This window comes from Schistocerca cancellata, chromosome 8 (genome assembly GCF_023864275.1).
Source record: "Schistocerca cancellata isolate TAMUIC-IGC-003103 chromosome 8, iqSchCanc2.1, whole genome shotgun sequence".
In the NCBI taxonomy this organism is placed as follows: Eukaryota; Metazoa; Arthropoda; class Insecta; order Orthoptera; family Acrididae; genus Schistocerca; species Schistocerca cancellata.
Genome location: NC_064633.1, coordinates 126,078,474 through 126,102,307, shown reverse-complemented (window position 1 = coordinate 126,102,307; position 23,834 = coordinate 126,078,474). Strand labels below are relative to the sequence as shown.

General features: G+C 45.6%; 1 protein-coding gene across 1 annotated transcript in view; it reads right to left on the bottom strand.

Moving 5' to 3' along the window:
* LOC126094693 (putative beta-carotene-binding protein) overlaps nt 1–23,834 on the bottom strand; it is a 113,634-nt gene that overhangs the window by 84,550 nt on the left and 5,250 nt on the right. The window contains exon 2 of the mRNA XM_049909218.1: nt 9,550–9,648. Coding sequence (XP_049765175.1) covers nt 9,550–9,648 — 99 coding nt within the window. The remainder of the gene's footprint in view (nt 1–9,549; nt 9,649–23,834) is intronic.

Here is a 23,834-nt window from a genome sequence, read left to right as displayed (position 1 = left end):
ACTTAAAATGCGAAAACTTCAGCTTCAAGAATCAGACCCCTAGACATGAAGAACTGGAACCAGCTACAAAAGAAAAGATAAATAAGTTTATTGTAAATCTTACTCCTCTCGAATTTTCTATAATGACTTTAGCATCGACGTCAGTAGTGATGACAAAGAAGGGAGGAGTAGATTACTACACCCATGCTTATAGCATTTGGTCAGTCAATACAGGGACCATTGTAAGGTGGCAGAATAAATGAAGGTCAGATTCACACCTTACATGAGAGCTTTATACACCGCAATGAGAAGGTGAATATGACACATAACGTAATTCAATGGTTATGAGCAAATTTACTTACAAGTATGTAACACAAAAAGGGATGACAGTCAATCGACAGTAATTAACACACTATTCCTATATAATGCATGTCTTTGAGCGGAAGGTGGAACAAGCTGCACGAGTCTTTTGAGTTTGAAAGCCAGGCAGAAGCGAAGGCATGCTGCAAACGTTACCACAGAAACCACTTAAAGGGGTGACAGGTGGAAAGTCAACGACCTGACCGGGTGACTCAGGTGGGAGAAACGCAGGTAGTGGCACATCTGCAGAGGGACAAAGAAAAAGTTTTAGAAAGCTGCGTTTCGAAATTCCAAAGGGATACAGACAAAAACCAGTGAAGCATTTCGATCACGTGTCCAGCAAGTGCGACACACGTGAAGGTCAATTTACTTTAGACGTCTAGAACGGGCGCAAAACATCCGATTGGCGGAAATGCACTAGGAAGCAGAAAAGTACTGAAGCGACGCAGTTTACTAGAAGAAATGGCGCTGAGCACTATCCGACGTAACTTCTGAGGTCATCAGTCGCCTATAACTTAGAACTAATTAAACCTAACTAACCTAAGGACATCACACACATCCATGCCCGAAGCAGGATTCGAACCTGCGACCGTAGCGGTCGCTCGGTTCCAGACTGTAGCGCCTAGAACCGCACGGCCACTCCGGCCGGCTACTAGAAGAGACATAGCGATTGGTAGAGAGAGTTTCCACAAAATAAGAGGTATTCTTCTATTGGTTGAAAAAGGCCATGACGTGAAGAACGAATGAATCTAGGTGGGGGGAGGCAGTTCGCCCATGAGTAAGACAAGAGAGAAATTTTCGGGGTACTCCTCTCTGATCTGGCGTCAAGTGCAGAACAGAGCGCTTAACGCTCTGTACGATGCAGAGAAGAAATTTGTGTGAACACTGCGTTTACAGTGGCTGAAATCCAGCTAGAAATTAGCTGTAGCAATGTTTAGCTCCAACTGTGGAAAAACGAACCAGCAGTTAGTTAATACTTCTTGCGAGAACTGAGAAGGCGCTATAATACGCACGCTGCTCCTACCATGCGCGTGTATATCGCCACCTACAAATACTAGGCCTGAGTACGAGAAACATAGGGAAAGTTTCTGTTGGAAAAATCAGCAAAGGTTTGATTAGTTTTATAGGAATTTCAGCGGAAGAGAGCGGCCTATCAGACGGCAGCTCGTCGCAGCTTAAGGTAAATACTGAGTACAGAGGTGTACACTTTGTTGGTTCACCAGATTGCATTCACCATCCACCGTAAACTCGAGTGGCCCTGCGTAATCTTTCGCTCAATTTGTCACATAACTAACCATCCACTGTAGACTTGATTGTCACCCTAAATAGTACCAAACTTTGAACCAGAATCGGACGATTTTCGTAGTACTGACCAATATCATAACGCATGTGTAGGAACAATTTTGTAAAGAAACTTCTAATTAAATTTTAATATTGTTGTGTTTAGGATTTATATTCTTTCTGAGAGTTAATATTTAATATTGTTGTGTAGAGGATTATTTCACTTTTTGATGTTGGCGAGATGCGTTATCCTGACAACTGTTATGTTATCAAATTGAAAACAGTGTAAAAGCGTGCATTTTGTGCTAAAAATTGCGACATTAAACATGTCATTTCAACTTAGACAGTTGTTCTCAATCATAGAATAAGTAACCACGTTACACCGTTAATGCTGGTTGTGAATGACGCTGGAGTTGTCGTCTGATGATGTCCCATATGCGCTTCACTGGAGACAGATCTGGTGACCGAGCAGGCCAAGGCAACACGTCGAATCTCTGTAGAGCATGTTGGGTTACAACAGCGGTATGTATCTGAGCGTTATCCTGTTGGAAAACACCTCTTGGAATGCTGTGCGTGAATGACAGCATAACAGGTCGAATCACCACATTGACATACAAATTTGCAGTCAGGGTGCGTAGGATTACCATGAAATCGCACCCAAGACCATACCTCCAAGGGTAGGTCCAGTATGACTAGCACGCGGACAGGCTGTTCCACACGACCACCATTGACACCGGGGCAGAACCGGCTATCATCAGGAAACACAACATACCTCCACTTTGCCCGCCAATGAGCTCTCGCTTGACACCACTGAAGTCGCAAATTGTGCTGTTTTGGGGTCAGTAAATGCACCCTACAGGATGTAGGAATCAACATGGATACCGGAAACAGCGATCGTGTGAGACCCAACTCGCTTTATTTGTTCATGAGACCCAGAAAATATTAGATACAGGCTCCCAGGTAGATGCTATTTTTCTTGACTTCCGGAAGGCGTTCGAACAGTTCCGCACTGTCGCCTGATAAACAAAGTAAGAGCCTACGGAATATCAGACCAGCTGTGTGTCTGGATTGAGGAGTTTTTAGCAAACAGAACACAGCATGTTGTTATCAACGGAGAGACGTCTACAGACGTTAAAGTAACCTCTGGCGTGCCACAGGGGAGTGTTATGGGACCATTGCTTTTCACAATATATATAAATGACCTAGTAGATAGTGTCGGAAGTTCCATGCGGCTTTTCGCGGATGATGCTGTAGTATACAGAGAAGTTGCAGCATTAGAAAATTGTAGCGAAATGCAGGAAGATCTGCAGCTGATAGGCACTTGGTGCAGGGAGTGGCAAATGACCCTTAACATAGACAAATGTAATGTATTGCGAATACATAGAAAGAAGCATCCTTTATTGTATGATTATATGATAGCGGAAAAAACACTGGTAGCAGTTACTTCTGTAAAATACCTGGGAGTATACGTGCGGAACGATTTGAAGTGGAATGATCATATAAAATTAATTGTTGGTAAGGCGGGTACCAGGTTGAGATTCATTGGGAGAGTCCTTAAAAAATGTAGTCCATCAACAAAGGAGGTGGCTTACAAAACACTCGTTCGACCTATACTTGAGTATTGCTCATCAGTGTGGGATCCGTACCAGATCGGGTTGACGGAGGAGATAGAGAAGATCCAAAGAAGAGCGGCGCGTTTCGTCACAGGGTTATTTGTTAACCGTGATAGTGTTACGGAGATGTTTAACAAACTCAAGTGGCAGACTCTGCAAGAGAGGCGCTCTGCATCGCGGTGTAGCTTGCTCGCCAGGTTTCGAGAGGGTGCGTTTCTGGATGAGGTATCGAATATATTGCTTCCCCCTACTTAACCTCCCGAGGAGATCACGAATGTAAAATTAGAGAGATTAGAGCGCGCACAGAGGCTTTCAGACAGTCGTTCTTCCCGCGAACCATACGCGACTGGAACAGGAAATGGAGGTAATGACAATGGCACGTAAAGTGCCCTCCGCCACACACTGTTGGGTGGCTTGCGGAGTATAAATGTAGATGTAGATGTAGATGTCTGGCTCGGTGTTGTTCTTAAGGTAACCAATTGGTAGCAGTTCGTTGGGTCACTGTCATGCCTACTGCTGCAGAAGCAGTACGATGTGCAGAGCCAAACGCCAAACACGACGGTCTTCCCTCTCACTAGTGCCACGTGCCCATCCGGAGTTCAGTCTTCTTACCACTGAACAGTCTTGTGGCCTCGGCCACCAGAAGTCATGTGTAGTCACTACATTCCTGTCGGGTCTTTCCGCAATATCACAGAAGGAACATCCAGCTTCTCGTAGCCCTATTACGCGACCTCACTCAAACTCAGTGAGAAAATGATAATGGCGTCTTTGGTGCCTTAGAGGCATTCTTGACTAACACCAACTCACCACGTCCGATCTCAAAGGTCAGTAACGCTCACGACCGTTACAGCGTGTATTTAAAGCAAACCTGATTTGCATCCTCTTATGCGACTGGAGCGAAACCTGAACAGACATCAACTTTGGTATGCAGAAACTCGCCGTCAACTTTCGTTTATGACGCATAACTCCTTGGTGTTGTGATTATTTTCTGTCAGTGTAGTTACACTATGCAGGGTGTTCGCCTATAAATTGGGGAGTGCTTACTTGCCCACGGGGCAGCGCCTCTCGGCCGTGTGCTGTGGTTATGTGCCTACGCAGCTGCGGTGGGCATGTGTGCAAGTTGTAAGTTGTTCAGGTTTTTATGTTGGTAGCGCCATGTAGTGCTCTGTATGAAAATCACTGACTGTGCTGTGTGCAGTCTGTGGCTGGTTGGCATTGTTGGAATATTCGCTTGTGTAGTGTTGGGCAGTTGGATGTGAACAGCGCGTAGCGTTGCGCAGTTGGAGGTGAGCCGCCAGCAGTGGTGGATGTGGAGAGAGAGATGGCAGAGTATTGAGAGGTCACTATAAGCGGACGATCTGGACGTGTGTCCGCCAGAAAAATGAAATTTGTAAAGATGGATGTCATGAATTGATATATATATATATATATATATATATATATATATATATATATATATATATGATGGCTTTTGAAGATTATTAAGGTAAATACATTGTTTGTTCTCTATCAAAATCATTCATTTGCTAACTATTGCTATCAGTAGTTAGTGCCTTCACTAGTTAGAATCTTTTATTTAGCTGGCAGTATTGGCGCTCGCTGTGTTGCAGATTTCGAGTAACGAAGATTTTTGTGAGGTACGTGATTCATGAAAGGTTTAGGTTATTGTTAGTCAGGGCCATTCTTTTGTAGGGATTATTGACAGTCAGATTGCGTTGCGCTAAAAATATTGTGTCTCAGTTTAGTTCAAATGGTTCAAATGGCTCTGACCACTATGGGACTTAACATCTGTGGTCATCAGTCCCCTAGAACTTAGAACTACTTAAACCTAACTAACCTAAGGACATTACACACATCCATGCCCGAGGCAGGATTCGAACCTGCGACCGTAGCTGTCACGCGGTTCCAGACTGAAGCGCCTAGAACCGCACGGCCACACCGGCCGGCTGTTAGTTTAGTGATGATCAGAATAAGTAAAGAGAAAACTGTTTGAGTACGTTGAGTTTTGCTCAGCTGTTTGAAAATCACAGGTAGGTCACAGGTTCGAATCCTGCCTCGGTCATGGATGTGTGTGTTGTCCTTAGGTTAGTTATGTTTAAGTAGTTCTAAGTTCTAAGGGACTGATGACCTCAGAAGTTAAGTCCCATGGTGCTCAGAGCCATTTGAACCATTTCTGAAGGGGCCGGCAAGAGAATAGCGTCACGAGGCACTGCAGCTACATCCAGATCCCGACTTGGGCATGAACTCGATCTAATGAAATTAATCACAATAAAACACTGAAGGAAATTAAAATTTAAAGGCTGGTAAGGGATGGACCGTCTGTGTGGAACTGTCAAGCAGAGTAATTTTTGCATAAATAATAAGAGATTTTTATGTTTTTCTATGGTTTTTTTGCTAGAAGAGCGCGCTTATATCAGGTGGTACCTTGTTTGCTACAGCGATGCGGAGCATATTCTTCATTATATGGTCATGAAGCAACGGCGTTTCTTTGTTTTAGTCCTTTTCATTGCAGAGAATTGCTGCTCACAACAGTATGTTGACCCGAACATGTTTCCTATTCCATTTTGATACCATGGAGACAAATTCAGACCATAGCAGTACCTGTCCATTAATGATGTTGACCTGTGTAAGTCAATTAGTTCCAATTGCATTCAAATACGCGCAGCATCAGATACAACTGAAAAAGTAGTACTGAACAGTTGCAGCGCCTACAGTGAAATGTTCGATTCTTGGATCCACGATTCTAAATCATTTATTTGCTGATTAATTGTAGGTTGATAGTTTACACAGGAGACGTCAGCAAGAAAATTTAGAGAATCAAGGCGAGTGAAGAACGTCAGATTTCAGTTCCCCATCTATCTCGCAAATACACACCTTATATCGGAACGCCTTGTATTAGTCATGCATGCATGCTACCAACAAATCTTTCTCCTGTAGTGATATATTCAGTGAATTTAGGTGCACTGTTAGACCTGACAGGAAAACAAGATCTGATATCCATTTTGGTTCTGTGTAATTTATATCCCTTTTCGTCTAGGCACAAGGAAATTTCCTCATGAATCGCAAAAATAAACAAATAAAAAGAATCCAGAACCTTATTTCTGTTGATCCACCGAACGACGCAATGATAAAGTATATCTCCACATCTGTATTTAATGTTGCGTAGACAGCCTTTGGACTGACAATGGTTCACACTGTGCCTTCGTATAAAATTCACAGACATAACCACAATGTTCACTACATGACAAAGTTCCACGTTGCTGCACAGAATGCCTCCTAATGAACGATACAGTGTGTACTGCAGACATCCTTTCCAAAGTTACTCTTTCAGTTTATTTTTTAAGCGAGAGAGAAACTATGCTGACGCCCAACCATTTGTCGCGCACCGACGGTGGCGACAGAATTAAAGTTCTCCCACGGCAAGCTCACGTACTTTATACACACACATACGGTTACAAAATCATCAAGCCCTTATTGCCGTGTATTCCAGTGGTGCCAGATCTAATAGCTCATTCGTAACTTGCATCTGCATGTGCACACCACGGACAAAAACAACAAGTTCGACGCAGTCATATAAAACTCTCATCGAGTGCGAGATAAAAGGCTGTGTAACTCTGGCTTTATTCCTGAGTCGTGCCTCGAAATCAGCTTCCTTATCGAGGATTCGATGGGTCACCGATTGTTTTGAGAGACAAACGTTTTCAAAAGTTGCTAATCACCTTGTAACTACGCATTCTGCTACTGCTACCAGACATGATTTAACGTGTGGTCACAAAGACAATGGTTTTTTCAATCTGAGCAGTTACGTGTACTACTTTGTAACTTGGACGAATTACACCTTTATTTAGGTTGTCTTGAGCAGCATTTATCCGAAACGAATAAACGTATTACTGTAGCATAAGAAGTGTTTTACACTTCTGCTAAACACTCATTCACAATACAGAGAGGTCCAAAAAAATGTATATACTGTTTAAAAGTCCATAACTGGCAAACTAATTTACAGAGTTGTCTTATCTTTGGTAGTGTAATAGTCTGTAGTTCCGGAAATCGCCACACAAGCGTTGTATTGCGTTGTTTTGTTTTGTCAGATGATAGTCGCCAGATAGTCAGTGTTTTGTTCTTAGTTGCACCTAGTTACTCGAGTAAGCACGGCTGGCGGAAGGCTTACATTCGATGAAAGGAAATCAGCTTTGAAGTGGTATTTTAAGTACGTAAACATTAATGAGGTTCAACGGCAATGGCGAAATGAGTATCAAACAGAGCCACCGACACGTTTAACAATTCGTCGCATTCGAGACAAATTTGAAGCCGAAGGCTGTGTTAAAGATGTACACCAACAACGATCTGGACAACTTGTAACAGTAGTAAGCCCAGCTAACTCCCATAGTGTGTTACAACAATTCACTCGCTCACCACAGAAGTCTGTGAGACAGTGTGTCCGTGAAACTGGAGTGAGTCGCCCAAGTGTTCGGCGAATTTTGAAGACAGCAAAGTGGAAGTGCTACATACCACGATTGCTACGCGCAATGAACGAGGATGACCCAGATCGTAGAATGGAGTACTGCGAGTGGTATACTAACATGGTGCGCAACGATGAAGAGCTTGCAGAGATGATTGTGTGGTCTGATGAGGCACAGTTCAAATTTGCCAGGAGTAAAATGTGTGGTGTGGGTTGTCTTACCGGGGCTTGATTGGGCCATTCTTCTTTGACGGCACAGTTACCGGTGAGGTGTACCTTCAGAAGCTTCCGACATCCATTTTACCTGCCATCCGAGACTTGTATGGAGACGGAAGAGCTTACATTCAACAAGATGGTGCCCCAGCCCACTACCAAAATCGTGTTAGGGCGTATCTCGACGAAAATCTACCAGGAAGATGGATAGGCCGTAGAGGTGCTGTGGAGTATCCACCACGTTCCCCAGACCTAACTCCTCTGGACTTTTACCTGTGGGGAACACTAAATGACGTCGTTTATCAACAAAAGCCACACACATTGGATGAACTTCGAGAATCCATTGTAGATTGATGTTCAAATATCCAACTGAACACGTTGCAGTCAGTAGTTCGTGCTGCAGTTCGGCGGCATCATTTGTGTGTGGATGTTAATGGTGACCATTTCGAACACCTACAGTGATACCTTTAAGTTGGACTTTAAGCTACACTTTCACCAAAAATGAGACAACTCCGTCAATTAGTTTGCAAGTTATGGAATTTTAAACAGTGGATACATTTTTTTGGACCCCTCTGTATGTTCTTAACTTACATCTTCTTGAACGTTGCTGTTCAAACAGGAAGTAAGTTTCTTACGAGGACCCTCTTCTATTAGATCGTAATCCAATGCATGAAGGCGAATTAATGACTTTGTAAATTGCATTTACAGGCACTGTGGACGTCAATCTCAGCCACTGTTTTTCTCCCCAAAGAAGCAGGCAGTGGACTTTTGCCTCTAGACATCTTTCTTGCCGTCACAACTTCATATCCACGATTACTAAACAGGCGAAGGCACATCCGTTTACTTGCGCCTGCAGGGTATTACCGCGCGTGACGTCAGCTCCACTCACCAGAGCATCAGTGAGCTGAGGTCGTGAGCGTTCCAGCCCGTGAGACTCTATCTTGGAAAGACCGCTATACAGGGTTTCCCAGCAGGAATGGGCAGTATTTAGGGATATGACAGGAAAGAGCATTCGAAGCAAACAAGTCTAGTAAACATGGGCTCTAAAATGCGCTACCTCAAGAGCTATGAACACTTATTCAGTAGAAGAAATGTTTTCCACGATAGTGAATGTTGTTAACAAGTGCTCATAACTCTCAAGGTATGCATTTTAGAACCCATGTTTACTAGTCTGTTTTGTTCCGAAGGATCGTTCATGTCATCTTCCTGACTACAGACCAATCTTCCTGGGACAGTTTGTATAACTCATAGATGGCTCCTGTGAATATATTTTGTTATTAGCGCTTCTAACGCTCGCACTCGCATTCACTCTTACAATCTGACTTGACAGTGAAGGTATGTCAGTCTCTATAGACAAACATGGACACAAGGCTAGCATAAAATTCGTCCTGCTAAACAGGCGTTCCACCTCCACATGAAAATTGCTTCAGAAATGCACACTAACAGCTTAAAAATTGAACTTTTTTCTAATATTTTCAATAGTGAGCAGCTAAGCTTACCGTAATTGGAACTTTACTCTAAGCAACTTTGCACATCTTTTGTCGCATTTAAAGCTATGTGGTCCTTACATTTGGAAGATGGAATTCCTGTTACTAACGATTTATGCTTATGTGGTGTTCTAACGATAGGCGAGTTTCTACTTACCAGTGGCCAGTAGGGGTATCACTTCCTGTAGAGCCTGCCGTCGACATTCCGCAACGTTGTGTTCATCGTCAGCACACGTCTTGAAAAGCAGAGGTGCCACTGTAAACAATAAGGAGCTCTCTGTACAAACAGTCCGGCCTTTGACATATTTACTTATCGTACTCGTGACATATCGTCGACATTTTCAATCTTTCCGTGGATAACAGAAAGCCACATTCCTTACATAACATACGATAGAGCCTTGTAAATTATACGACCTTTTGAATTGTCCCACTAACACATCGAGCAAACTGTCAGCATCTTGAAGCTACCTATTGAAGAGTATGTATATAGATTTTATCTGGCTGTTGCACTTAATAACATGCAAGAGAAGCAAATATGTCTTTACTATCGACGTATGAGTCATATACGTGATCAACTTGTTCTGTTTCACCAACGTGTAATACAGAGTAAATGAGGTGTTTGAATTTTATCAGTGTTTATCATATCGTGAAATAACAGTACATTTAATCAGGCCCAACAGTCCCTTGTTCCAAGATCCAAACACAGCCCTCTTCCTAATTTAACACGGGTGCCGACTGGTTCTCATCTTCAGATAGTATAAAGGATATTACTTCTGGGTTATGCTGAAGACCTAATTACTGCTTTGAATCAGCTCATCACAAGGAGTCCTCAGCGAAAGTCTTACTAATTCCCAGATACGTCCTTTATGACAAACAGTCTTGATGATAGTTAAGAAGGCTGAAGGCTATAGGATCGAATTGTCGGAAATTCAGGTAAACAAACTGGATAATGGCCGCGGAAGATCTCAAATAGCATATTGCAGCTTACTCTGAGTCAACTGAGAAAAGAATTTATAAAAACCACATAATTAATGTAGAGCAAACTAAGTGGGACATAGCTGTAACTGACTTGGCCCACTAGAACGTGAGGACGGGTAATCTTTTTCCATGGGAAATGCGGCATCTCAATTATTTAGAACCCCAATATAATTCCAAATTATTTACAACAAATCAACTCTCGCGGCAGTGATTTACTACATCATTTGAAGTGGAAGCTATGTGGAAATGAAGCCAGGCAGTTTTTCGGAGCAATGCACCATTATTGCGCACCCCTTTAACAGCGATCTACGATGTTTGCGTCTCGTCATCTCACGGCCGCAGGAAGAGTGCTTTTGAACGCTACCGTTGGAAAAAACGAGTCGTTTTCCCCAATTCTCCCTAACGGTACTCTGGAGTGCGCACGAGGGTACCTCAGTGAATCCCAAAAAAATTTTGCTCTAAAGATAACTAAGGAACTGGATATATCGCCGTATCCTGCTAATCAGCTGGGAGTACGTGTTTGCGGTACTAAATTGTCGTGGAAAGGAAATCTCGGAAAATGTCAGTAAACCATGATTAGGGGTCGCCTACAAACGTGCCTCAATGTGAACAGTCTAACAGATTGTTGAGAATTCTGGCGCAGAGTGGTTCAAGATTATTTTCTACTCTGAGGAATTAAACATCTGTTTGTGGAGTTAAGAGCCTCTACTTTTACTAGAATGTAAAGACTGTTTGCAATTTATGTAAAATATAACTGGACTTATTTAGAGGCAATATGCGCAGCAACATTGAAAGCCGCCCTAGACTCTGTGTACTAAAAAGTGAGTTTTAACAATGTGCGGGAAGGAAAGGGAGGACTGATGCAGCATTCATGGTATTTTCGGTAAAGCCACAACGGTCGTCGGCCGTTGTGACCGAGCGCCTCTAGGCGCTTCAGTCTGGAACCGTGAGACCGCTGCGGTCGCAAGTTCGAATCCTGCCTCGGGCATGGATGTGTGTGATGTCCTTAGGTTAGTTAGGTTTAAGTTGTTGTTCTAGGTGACTGATGACCTCAGATGTTAAGTCCCATAGTGCTCAGAGCCATTTATTTTAGCCACAACGGTCCCCGGGTCGTTTTACGTGGCAAGTACCTCAGGAAGCTTAGCATTCGTTTCCTGGCTACAGGCTTAGCGAACTCGGCATCCTGAGTTGAGGAACGGAGAGCGCCGAAAGTTCTCTATAACCCTAAGCTCTGGGCACGCTACAATGACCACAGTCCAGCGCGGCGGTGGAGTGTTAGGTGTCACAGGGAACGGATATCTTGAGTTAAGTGCTCGAATCGCGAGGATGGCAAAAACGTCTATAAAAATTCTCAATCTGAAGGTGGGCTGCGCATCAGTGAGATGTTTGGCTGTAGGGCAGAACAGTCATTAGAAAGCAGCCTCTGCACCTCAGTTGTACGCTGGGGTGCAAAATATAAGGACGAAAAAATTTCCGCATGATGTGCCACTGCCAAGCAACATAGCTACATGAAACTTGGACTGTACAAAGAAAGAACTGCTATATGCCAGAAGATAACTCAAAGAAATACGCAATGAGACGCTCAGAAATGAAATTTTTATTAGGAGACTATAACACATTGAAGTCATTGCGATTTATGATGGTCCACTGAACACACAAAATGGGACATGGTCCTCAACAGTGCGTGCAATCATCACGGACGACAGTACATGATTTGCAACGCTCCTTTGTTGGCCACAAGGTTGATAAAGAGTTGTTATGGTAGGATGTTCCATTCCTCTTCGAGGGCGGGCTGGTGGAAGGTCGTTTGTGCAAGCAGATGTGCTTCAGTAGGCCTACACCTTCTCAAGGCACCCCGCACGCGCTCGGTGGGATTTACGTTGGGGGGATGGGCAGCCCAGCCCTTTTGCCAAGTATCATCGTGGACCAAGAATTCCTCCACCTGCACTGCATCGATAAAAATAGAGGTAGAACCGAATGCACTACTGAAAAAATGCGCATGGCGAATGATTACAGTGTCTCAATAATGTTGACCGGTGAGTGTATTTGCTCAAAGATTTGGAGGTCAGTACAAGCATGCAACACTTTACCTCCCCTCGCCATAACACCTGCACCATCAAAACGATCACGTTCAAAATCGCCCTCAGCACTATGGGGCTTAACATCTGAGGTCATCAGTCCCCTAGAACTTAGAACTACTTAAACCTAACTAACGTAAGGATATCACATACATCCATGCTCGAGGCAGGATTCGAACCTGCAACCGTAGCGGTCGCGCGGTTCCAGACTAAAGCGCCTAGAACCGCTTGGCCACATCTGCCTGCCGATCATGTTCGACAATTTTCCTGGGTGCATGACGTATTCCCACAACTCGCCATAGGAGAATACGCCCAGAATACTTCGTCGTTTTTGTGATCCATGGGGGGTATAATGTTGCATGGCAATACTAGCCTCCAAATCTTTGAACACGGTAAACATACTGCTCAACGTTGTTGTAACATTGTACTCTTTCCGCTTGAGTGTCTCTTCAAGGGTTCATCCAACCCTGACTATTTTTATGGGTGAAAATAATCTACCGCATCGAACAGTGCAGGAGCTGTTGGAAGAGAGGAGATTCGGTGAATGCACTATCCTACCCGATCCCACTGCTTAAATCGCATCGAACACACGTGGGATGTGTTGGAGATACGTTTTGCGGCAATATCACACACACCAACGACCATGCAGCAGTGCTGGTGCAGGAATGGAACGCCCTACCAGAAGAAGTCTTTTCCAGCCTTGAGACCAGCTTGGAAAATACGTTGCAGAACATGCACCGCCGCCTGTGATCATCGTACACCCTGTTAAGGATCCGGAAACAAAACGGAATGCCATGAAGTGACACCTCGCGTGTCGATCATAGTCCGCAAGCCACCCAATGGAGTGTGGCGGAGTTTACTTTTGTTCCGCTAACTGAGCGGTCCAACCCTGTCCACTCGGGAGTGGCGCGTGGGAAGCATGATTGTCAATAAGCTTCTGTACTGGCTCTGATTTCTCGAATTTTCTTCTTGTGGTCAATACGCGAGGCGTATGTGGGGGAAAGTACACTACTGGCCATTAAAATTGCAACACCAAGAACAAACGGAGATGATAAACGGGTATTCACTGGACACATATATTATACTAGAACTGACATTTGATTATATTTTCATGCAATTTAGGTGCATAGAGCCTCAGAAATCAGTACCCAGAAAAACCACCTCTGGCCGTAATAACGGCCTTGATACACCTGGGCATTCAGTTAAACAGAGCTTGGATGGCGTGTACAGGTACAGGTGCCCATGCAGCTTCAACACGATACCACAGTTCATCAAGACTAGTGACTGGCGTATTGTGACGGGCCAGTTGCTCGGCCACCATTGACCAGACGTTCTCAATTGGTGTGAGATCTGGAGAATGCGCTGGCCAGGACAACAGTCGAAAGAGCCCCTATAAGACCTGCAACATGTGGTCATGCATTATCCTGCTGAAATGTAGGGTTTCGCAGGGATCGAATGAAGGGTAGAGCCACGGGTCGTAACACATCTGAAATGTAACGTCCACTCTTCAAAGTGCCGTCAATGCGAACAAGAGGTGACCGAGACGTGTAACCAATGGCACCCCATACCATCACGCCGGGTGATACGCCAGTATGGCGATGAGGAATACACCCTTCCAATGTGCGTTCACCGCGATGTCGCCAAACACGGATGTGACCATCATGATGCTGTAAACAAAACCTGGATACATCCGAAAAAATGACGTTTTGTCATTCGTGTACCCAGGTTCGTCGTTGAGTACACCATCGCAGGCGCTCCTGTCCGTGATGCAGCGTCAAGAGTAACCGCAGCCATGGTCTCCGAGCTGATAGTCCATGCTGCCGCAAACGTCGTCCAACTGTTCGTGCAGATTGTTGTCGTCTTGCAAACGTCCCCATCTGTTGACTCAGGGATCGAGACGTGGCTGCACGATCCGTTACAGCCATGCGACTAAGATGCCTGTCATCTCGACAGCTAGTGATACGAGGCGGTTGGAATCCAGCACGGCGTTCCATATTACCCCCTGAACCCACCGATTCCATATCCTGCTAATAGTCCTTGGATCTCGACCAACGCGAGCAGCAATGTCGCGATACGATAAACCGCAATCGTGATAGGCTACAATCCGACCTTTATCAAAGACGGAAACGTAATGGTACGCATTTCTCCTCCTCACACGAGACATCACAACAACGTTTCACCAGGCAAATCGGTTGGACCTTTCCCCATGTCAGCACGTTGTAGATGTCGCCACCAACGCCAATCTTGTGTGAATGCTCTGAAAAGCTAATCATCTGCATATCACAGTATCTTCCTCCTGTCGGTTAAATTTCGCGTCTGTAGTACGTCTTCTTCGTGGTGTAGCAATTTTAATGGCCAGTAGTGTAATATGCTGTCCGACTCTTCCCAGAAACTACTCTCTCGAAGTTTCAATAGAAAATCTCTGCGTGATGCAAAATGTCTCTCTTATAAATTTTGCCAATGGAATTTGTTGCGCATCTCCGTAATGCTTTCGCGCCGGCTAAAAGATCCCGTGACGAAGGGTGCCGCTCTTCGTCAGCTCTTCTATCAGTCCTGCCTGGTAGGGATTCATCATGAACAGTACTCAAGAAGCGGTGGAACAAGTGCCTTATAAGCAGCTTCCTTTGCGGATGCGTTACATTTCCTTAAGATGCCTCCTATAAATCTGAGTCTAGCATCTGGTTTACCCGCTATTTGATTTATGTGGTCATTCCACTTAACGTCGCTCTGGATAGTTCAAATGGTTCAAATGGCTCTGAGCACTATGGGACTTAACATCTATGGTCATCAGTTCCCTAGAGCTTAGAACTACTTAAACCTAACTAACCTAAGGACGTCACACAACACCCACTCATCACGAGGCAGAGAAAATCCCTGACACCGCCGGGAATCGAAATCGGGAACCCGGGCGCGGGAAGCGAGAACGCTACCGCACGACCACGAGCTGCGGACTCTGAATAGTTGCTGACCACCTCTTCTAAGAAGTTCAAAGCCACACCCTCAGCCAGTAAAGCAATGGAGATGGTCCTCTGGGACTCTGAAGGAGCAATTTTATTTGAATTCCACCTTCATGGTGCAAACATCAACTCAGAAGTGTATCGTGATACAATCAGGAAATTGAAAAAGGACTTCAACATGCTCGTCGCCAGAAATATGCAATCGGACTTTCATTTTCCATGACAACACAAGGTTTCACACAAGTCTGCACCCTCCAGAGAGGAGCTAATAAAACTTCTCTGGCTTCTTCTTCCTCATCTACCCTATAGGCCGGCTCTTGCGCCTTCTGACTTCCATCTGTTTCGCTCCACGGGAAGCAGTTCGTGGATGATGGGATTGTTATTGATGCAGCAAGATGCTGGTTCCGGCATCGAGCAGTAGAGTGCTACCATATGAGCGTACAACCCCCTCCCCCCTCCAATAAGGTGGAGCCAGGCCATCGCATTCAACGGAGATTATGTTGAAAAGAGAGTTTTTTAGCCAAAAAAGAGGGGAATAATATAATAATATATTGTATTGGAATTCGGACTAAAATCAACCTGCCTTCAGAAAAAAGTCTGTTGCATAAGACATTGGACGCCCCTCGCACAAATCGAAGAACTCCAAGGAATGGGAAAGCAAACGAGTCCCTGAAATATAGAATCGTTAGAAAAGTGTTGATGGTGAGCTTCAGAAGCCAGCGTCTTATATCTTGGCTTTCAGTCTATAAAAGTTTCCTCAGTATTTTCCAGCAGACTTTCGTCATGTTGAAGTTAGGCGCTACGTACTTAATCTGATATGCTGCTTTCGACGTCAAAACTTTGGTCACACCACCATGGACTGTAATATTCAGGCACCCTGTCACCACGTACCAGGTATCCACTGTGCTGCACCACCTATCTGTGTCAATTGTTCCCGAGTCCTTCCAGTTGTGAGCAAGGAACGTCCATTTTCCCGGAAGAGAAAGAATCCAGAAGATTAAAATCACATACAGAATCTCATAGTTTGACGCGAAGAAGACGTTTGAGGTGTTGCAGCCACCCATTTCCGTCGAACTGATTGCATCAGCACTGAAGCAGCCTTTACAGAAGACTACTGTTCGCAACCAGACTCTGACAGCTGAGCACAGCACATCCACCTCACCTTGAAAATGCAGCGGAAATCCTCCACCACAAGTCCAACAACTATGTCTGCCTACCAAAGCAATAATGACTTTTGTCGAGTACACTGTCAGAAAAGATATCAGACCCTCACGGCAGGTAGTAGGAGAGGCTCAGGAAAATGTTCCTGTTATAGTGGCCTTGCCCCAAAATCAAAGCTGGTGACGGAAACTGGCAGGCCAAAATCATCATGTCCAGAATCATTAGACTATGCGACTTTCGTCTTGTCTGCTAAATGAGACGACGATGATACCATCGACGGTATGGACGTGGACTTCTTTCTGAGGGAAATGGCAAGTCCCTCGGGTAACACTTCCTCCCCCCTGCCCCCCCCCCCCCCTACATTGCACAGCTTTAGTCTCCCCACCACGGAGACAAAAACAGAGGAACACATGACCATTAAGTTGGCTTCCATACTTTATTTTCAATGGAACTTCGGCGGTTCGGGACACATGTAGAGGAACTACGTCCATTGGCTCATGCATAGACCAATGTGTTTGTGTCTTCGGGAGATATATTATTAATTCGGTAATGCCCCTCAGCCATCTGGCTACTGGCCTCCCAAAAACGACTGCGAGAGCGGAGAGAGAGAGCAGATAGAAGTGTGGCAGTTTTGTAAATCACGCCCACCACTGCTAGCTTCTCTCTCTGACAGCCGGCCTATAACTGATCGTTGTAACACTGCAAACATCTCATATGTTGACAATCTGATCATTCCAGCGGGTCCCAGTGAGGTGCAAGACGAAGAGACTCTCTGTGATCTCCTTACTTCATTCTCTGTGGTGGTGGTAATGCATGCGACATCCCTTTGGCTCAGCAGTCATCTGTCCCAGGGATAGAATAATTGCCATTCTTTTCATGACCTTATGTGTGTTTTCTTGAGTGTGGAGCAGAGCAGGCAGTTCAGCAGCTCAACAGAGCCGTACCCTGGTACCTATCTCTCGGTGTGCTCTCCAGTCTGTAACACTTATATCCATTAGGATATATTTTTGTAAAGTATACATGAAAAAACCAAAGAATATGTCGAAATATTAAATTATTATAATATGAATGGGTTTATGAAAGAAGTATGTTTGTTAATACACTCCTGGAAATTGAAATAAGAACACCGTGAATTCATTGTCCCAGGAAGGGGAAACTTTATTGACACATTCCTGGGGTCAGATACATCACATGATCACACTGACAGAACCACAGGCACATAGACACAGGCAACAGAGCATGCACAATGTCGGCACTAGTACAGTGTATATCCACCTTTCGCAGCAATGCAGGCTGCTATTCTCCCATGGAGACGATCGTAGAGATGCTGGATGTAGTCCTGTGGAACGGCTTGCCATGCCATTTCCACCTGGCGCCTCAGTTGGACCAGCGTTTGTGTTGGACGTGCAGACCGCGTGAGACGACGCTTCATCCAGTCCCAAACATGCTCAATGGGGGACAGATCCGGAGATCTTGCTGGCCAGGGTAGTTGACTTACACCTTCTAGAGCACGTTGGGCGGCACGGGATACATGCGGACGTGCATTGTCCTGTTGGAACAGCAAGTTCCCTTGCCGGTCTAGGAATGGTAGAACGATGGGTTCGATGACAGTTTGGATGTACCGTGCACTATTCAGTGTCCCCTCGACGATCACCAGTGGTGATGGCCAGTGTAGGAGATCGCTCCCCACACCATGATGCCGGGTGTTGGCCCTGTGTGCCTCGGTCGTATGCAGTCCTGATTGTGGCGCTCACCTGCACGGCGCCAAACACGCATACGACCATCATTGGCACCAAGGCAGAAGCGACTCTCATCGCTGAAGACGACACGTCTCCATTCGTCCCTCCATTCACGCCTGTCGCGACACCACTGGAGGCGGACTGCACGATGTTGGGGCGTGAGCGGAAGACGGCCTAACGGTGTGCGGGACCGTAGCCCAGCTTCATGGAGACGGTTGCGAATGGTCCTCGCCGATACCCCAGGAGCAACAGTGTCCCTAATTTGCTGGGAAGTGGCGGTGCGGTCCCCTACGGCACTGCGTAGGATCCTACGGTCTTGGCGTGCATCCGTGCGTCGCTGCGGTCCGGTCCCAGGTCGACGGACACGTGCACCTTCCGCCGACCACTGGCGACAACATCGATGTACTGTGGAGACCTCACGCCCCACGTGTTGAGCGATTCGGCGGTACGTCCACCCGGCCTCCCGCATGCCCACTATACGCCCTCGCTCAAAGTCCGTCAACTGCACATACGGTTCACGTCCACGCTGTCGCGGCATGCTACCAGTGTTAAAGACTGCGATGGAGCTCCGTATGCCACGGCAAACTGGCTGACACTGACGGCGGCGGTGCACAAATGCTGCGCAGCTAGCGCCATTCGACGGCCAACACCGCGGTTCCTGGTGTGTCCGCTGTGCCGTGCGTGTGATCATTGCTTGTACAGCCCTCTCGCAGTGTCCGGAGCAAGTATGGTGGGTCTGACACACCGGTGTCAATGTGTTCTTTTTTCCATTTCCAGGAGTGTAGTTGGAAATTTGTGGTAAGGTCTTATGGGACCAAACGGCTGAGGTCATCGGTCACTAAGCTTACGCACTACTTAATCTAACAAGGACAACACACAGACCCAAGCCCGAGACAGGACTCGAACCTCCGACGGCGGGGAGCCGCCCGGTCCGTGAGAAGGCGCCAAGACCGTGCGGCTATCCCACGGGGCTGTTAAAAGCTGGGTCATACTTAGGGCTCTTCTATTTGTAACATGTAAACGCTGTAGGGAAGTCCCTCAGCAACTAAAGTGGCATCGAGCGATTTAAAAGGTGGGTTTCGCGGTCGAACTGAACGGCTCCTTTGTGTGAACGGCACGTAGTGTGTGGCTAGCCTTAGCACGGTACACCTCGACGGTGCTAAAAGAGGCAATTGGAAGCTGAATTAGAAGGGATTTGCCTCGGATGTGGATCTGGCTATTATCTGGTATTCATGGAATAATGGAAAGGCTCTAATATGTTGAAAATCCGACGATAAGAAGAGATTTTATATAGCATTCACACAAGAGCCGTGAGTACAGTTAGCAGCCATTTCGCCTGCCACTAATCCTCGCCACAGCTTCACCGACTTCATACATTCAGTTACGCAATGGACATTGGCATGGAACAGTTAATTTGTGTGTTCTTTCAATAATATTCACATAAATCATCAATTCGTGTTCGAAATCATAACTTCAATTCTGATCACGAACCTACGCAGGGTCCTCATCTAAGTGCTACTAAAACCGAGTATCCTGAATTCTGGCATTCATTGTTTAAAGGTGATTTTTGTCTAAAGTAAAAGGAGTAGTAAAAGTTAAAGTAAGAGTAAAGTTCGTGATCAGTGCTTTGTTTATGGACTACTCCAAGTGTGACCGAGCGGTTAAAGGCGCTACAGTCTGGAACCGCACGACCGCTACGGTCGCAGGTTCGAATCCTGCCTCGGGCATGGATGTGTGTGATGTCCTTAGGTTAGTTAGGTTTAAGTAGTTCTAAGTTCTAGGGGACTTATGACCACAGCAGTTGAGTCCCATAGTGCTCAGAGCCATTTTTTGACTACTACAAGTGAAATTGTTAAGGTAGGAACTTTAAGTACACAAATTTAAAAATCAATCAATAATAAAGAGAAAACCTTAATTTTTGAAAGCTAAAACCATAAAAGCGAAGTTGGTTGGCTTTTGCTACAGTATCTTTAGTTTATTACAAAATATAGTTTTGTAGAGTTACAGTGCAAGATTGTGTAAATATTATTTCCAAGAATAACAGCTTCACAGGTGGTTAAAGAACAAGTACATATAAATCTTAAATGAATCGATTTGCGGCAGTACTATTAGAAGTGAAGTTATGCACATTTTCAAAGATAGTGTAGTTTTGATACCCAACATGAATGGTTCCTTTTGAAGTTAATTAAGCCTATGGTTGCATTTTATTACCTTGCAAAGTAATTTAAACGAATGATTAGCTTTCAGAAATAGTTTTACATTTACAGTAATCAAAGAACCTTGGCTAGTGAAACTATACCAGTTTATGGGTCCCCATCACATTGTTCTCCTGTTAAGAAAAAATGAACTATTCCTGTTACTAATGAAAACAGCTGTATGCATAAGAGCTTAAACAGTGTATTTAAGATGTTATTCATCTTTTATTTGTGTTATTCATGTCAGTCAAGATAGAAGCACCTCATGTCCAAAATTAGTTCTGCACTTAATGCAGTGATGTTTCAGTATTTTGATTCAGTAATGCCATCATCAGTATGAGCTCGGTGCAATTTTGGTCCCCATAATGTACTGGTGTGTGTGTTATTGGTAACTGCTGCTACACACAGTACAGAGTGCACTGTATCCTGTTTGCTATTCAAAGGAAAATCTCAACAAAAGTAACTTCAATTTCTAATATCCAATTTTCTCAAATATATATTTCCAAATTAATGTACCTGATTAGGCTGGCGACCGTTATTTTTTTCTGTCACTTACAATTTTACCACTTCTAGTAACTCCCAAGGTTAAGCCCCGTTTGGTTTTACTGTCAACTTGTAATCCGAGACCCTTTTCCATTTGACACACGCACAGTCGAACTTTGAAATCCTCTCAGAGGGTAACATTACCGTGTTTCACGTGACATTAGTGTTTTACGTAGCTTTTCCCGTGACAGAACTAAAGGTTCAGTTATTAGGGCATAGTGTTATAAATCCTTGTACAGGCCGTTCAAAGTGAAGTGGTCGATGATGTGCACTCAAGTGATCACGCTGCAGTCTCGGTTCACCCACAGACAGAGTAGTCCCCGAAAGACTGCTAGGCTGAGTGTTCAGTAGGGCCGAGAGGACGCTATACGGCAAACTTGCGTCGTTTAATCACTATAACAGTGTCGGTGATTGGATGGGTCACACAGCAAACTTAACCATCACGTGACTCAGGGTTCCATTCTGAAGTATTCAGAACAGCTAAAAAGGCAGCCTTCCCATTGGTGGATCAGCGAATGCTGCTCTGCAATCAGGACCATGTGGGTGGTTCTGAATAGGGTCAAGTGTCGACCAAATGCGAAGAACCTACTGATCATTCGGGTCGTGAAGGCAAAATGTCGCCAAATTATTAGGGAGAACAACCCGTAGTAACTGCTGCAGTAACTGCTTTTTACCACTATGAACCGTTCCACCAGAAATTGTTTGGCAAACCACCTGGTTGATTTCTGGGAGAAGAGGGAGGTGCCGCTTTGCTGTTGTTATGGGAAAATGGGAGTCTGTGGCCACGCGGTCTTGGCCGCCTTGCTACGGTTCGCGTGCCGCGTGGTGCCCCCCCCCCCCCACCCCCACCCCCTTCTAAGGTTCGAGTCTTACCTCTGGCATGGGTGTGTATGCTGTCCTTAGTGTAAGTTAGTTTAAGTTAGATTAAGTAGTGTGTAAGCCTAGAGACCGACAATCTCAGCAGTTTGGTCCCATTGGTACTTACACAAATTTCCAATTTCTAATGGGGTCTGCCGCCCAACCCGTGATACATTTCGTAGACACTGGTTGCCTATTTTGCAACACTTGCGCAACATCCAGTCACTATTCAGCTTTCAAAGCTAGAGAGTAGCTACTGAGAGGCCATTTGGGACTTCAGCTCCATCACTGGTGAAGAATACAACTACCCTTTCTCGATACAGGAGATGGATCCTGAACTATGTGCAGCTCGTGACAGGTCACCAGATTCCGATGCGGTTCATTAGAGCATGTTACGGCACCGCAAACAGGTGGAGAAAAGAAATCCTCCTCCCCTTTTTAACTTCATTTCAGTTTCAGGTCATTTTTCCTATTAGTGACGAGAGACAGTATTAACTCCACTTTTGAAACTCAGGAATCCACTAACCCGAGTAGTTATCGTTGTGCTGGAGACGATGGTCAACCGCCTTTTAACTGGGTCTTAGGATGAGAAGGTGGCTGGTTCAAATGGCTCTGAGCAGTCCCCTAGAACTTAGAACTGCTTAAACCTAACTAACCTAAGGACATCACACACATCCAGGATTCGAACCTGCGACCGCAGCGGTCGCGCGGTTCCAGATGTAGCGCCTAGAACCGCTCGGCCATCTCGGCCGGCGGATAAGAACGTATCTCTTCACATTTGCTAACCTGAATCGACTACAGCGGTTATACAACAGGATTTCCTGCAACAGCATCACCTCCTGAGTATATTTTGACATTGACAAGGCTATTGAGCTGTGGTAAAATTAGCTGTTTTGAAGAGCGCGCAGCAGCGCATAGTGTGAAGCAGTCGCCCTCCGTTTCCGGTGGTGGTGCCGCGGTGACAATCGCAACTTTGGTGTCTCACTCTGGTGGCAAAGGGGAAAGGTTGCCTGTTCACGTGCATTTAAGGGGCGCTGTAAGCTCGCCAGTGGCAGGTGGTCAGTCAGGGAGTGAGGCTGGGTCAGTCTCGCGTCACCAGTTGCTGGTCCGTCTCTCGTTCGTATTTGTGCGGCAGTTAGTGTCTGTCTGTCGTCAGAGTGCTAGTATGTCTGTCGTTTGGATCAAACTTTAAAGCCAGAAAATGAGTGTCTTGCCGTTCCAACAGTAACAGAACTCAGCTAGTGGTCGCCCGGTTGGGGCTGAGTTCCTGCATCTGACTCTGTGCGTTAGGCCGGCAGTCTGCTCGAGTTGCGCGGGCAACGGTCATTGGCGGCTGGATCGGTCGGTTGGTCTGTCGCGCAATGAGACACAAGATGACTTCTCCGCCTTCAGTGTCGGCGCATGTGGGGTCCCCACGTGAGTCCAGTGGGCCGCGCCGTATAGAAAGGGGTAGTGGCTTCGCGGTCGACACGAGAGCAACAGGAGTCAACCCACGACACCAGTCTGGCCGGTGCGAGCTGCGACACCGTCAGACGGGAGATCGGCGCGCCTTCCTGCGTCCGTTGAAGCGGCTGGCAGCAGACGGTTCGGGAGAGCGTTGGGGGTGCTGCGCCAGGTCTTCGCCAAAAATCGCAGTTTATTAGAAGTTGAATGATTGGAGATATGTTGTTTCATTTACTTGTTGAATTCTACTTGTTTTCATGGTGAGGTCACCTGCCGCTTTGTTTTGGGGTCGTCCCACCATTCTTCTCCGTTTGCCCATTCACGGGAAGGTGGTTATTTATGAATTGGGTGGTCCGTTTTTCCCTTGTGGAGTTGGGGCGGTATAGAGCAATCTGAGGTTCGGATTGTTCAGTAATCCTTCTGTCAGTCTGCCATACGTTAATAGCTGCCTCTGTCATGTTTGTCGGATTCAGTGTTAAAGAATTTATTG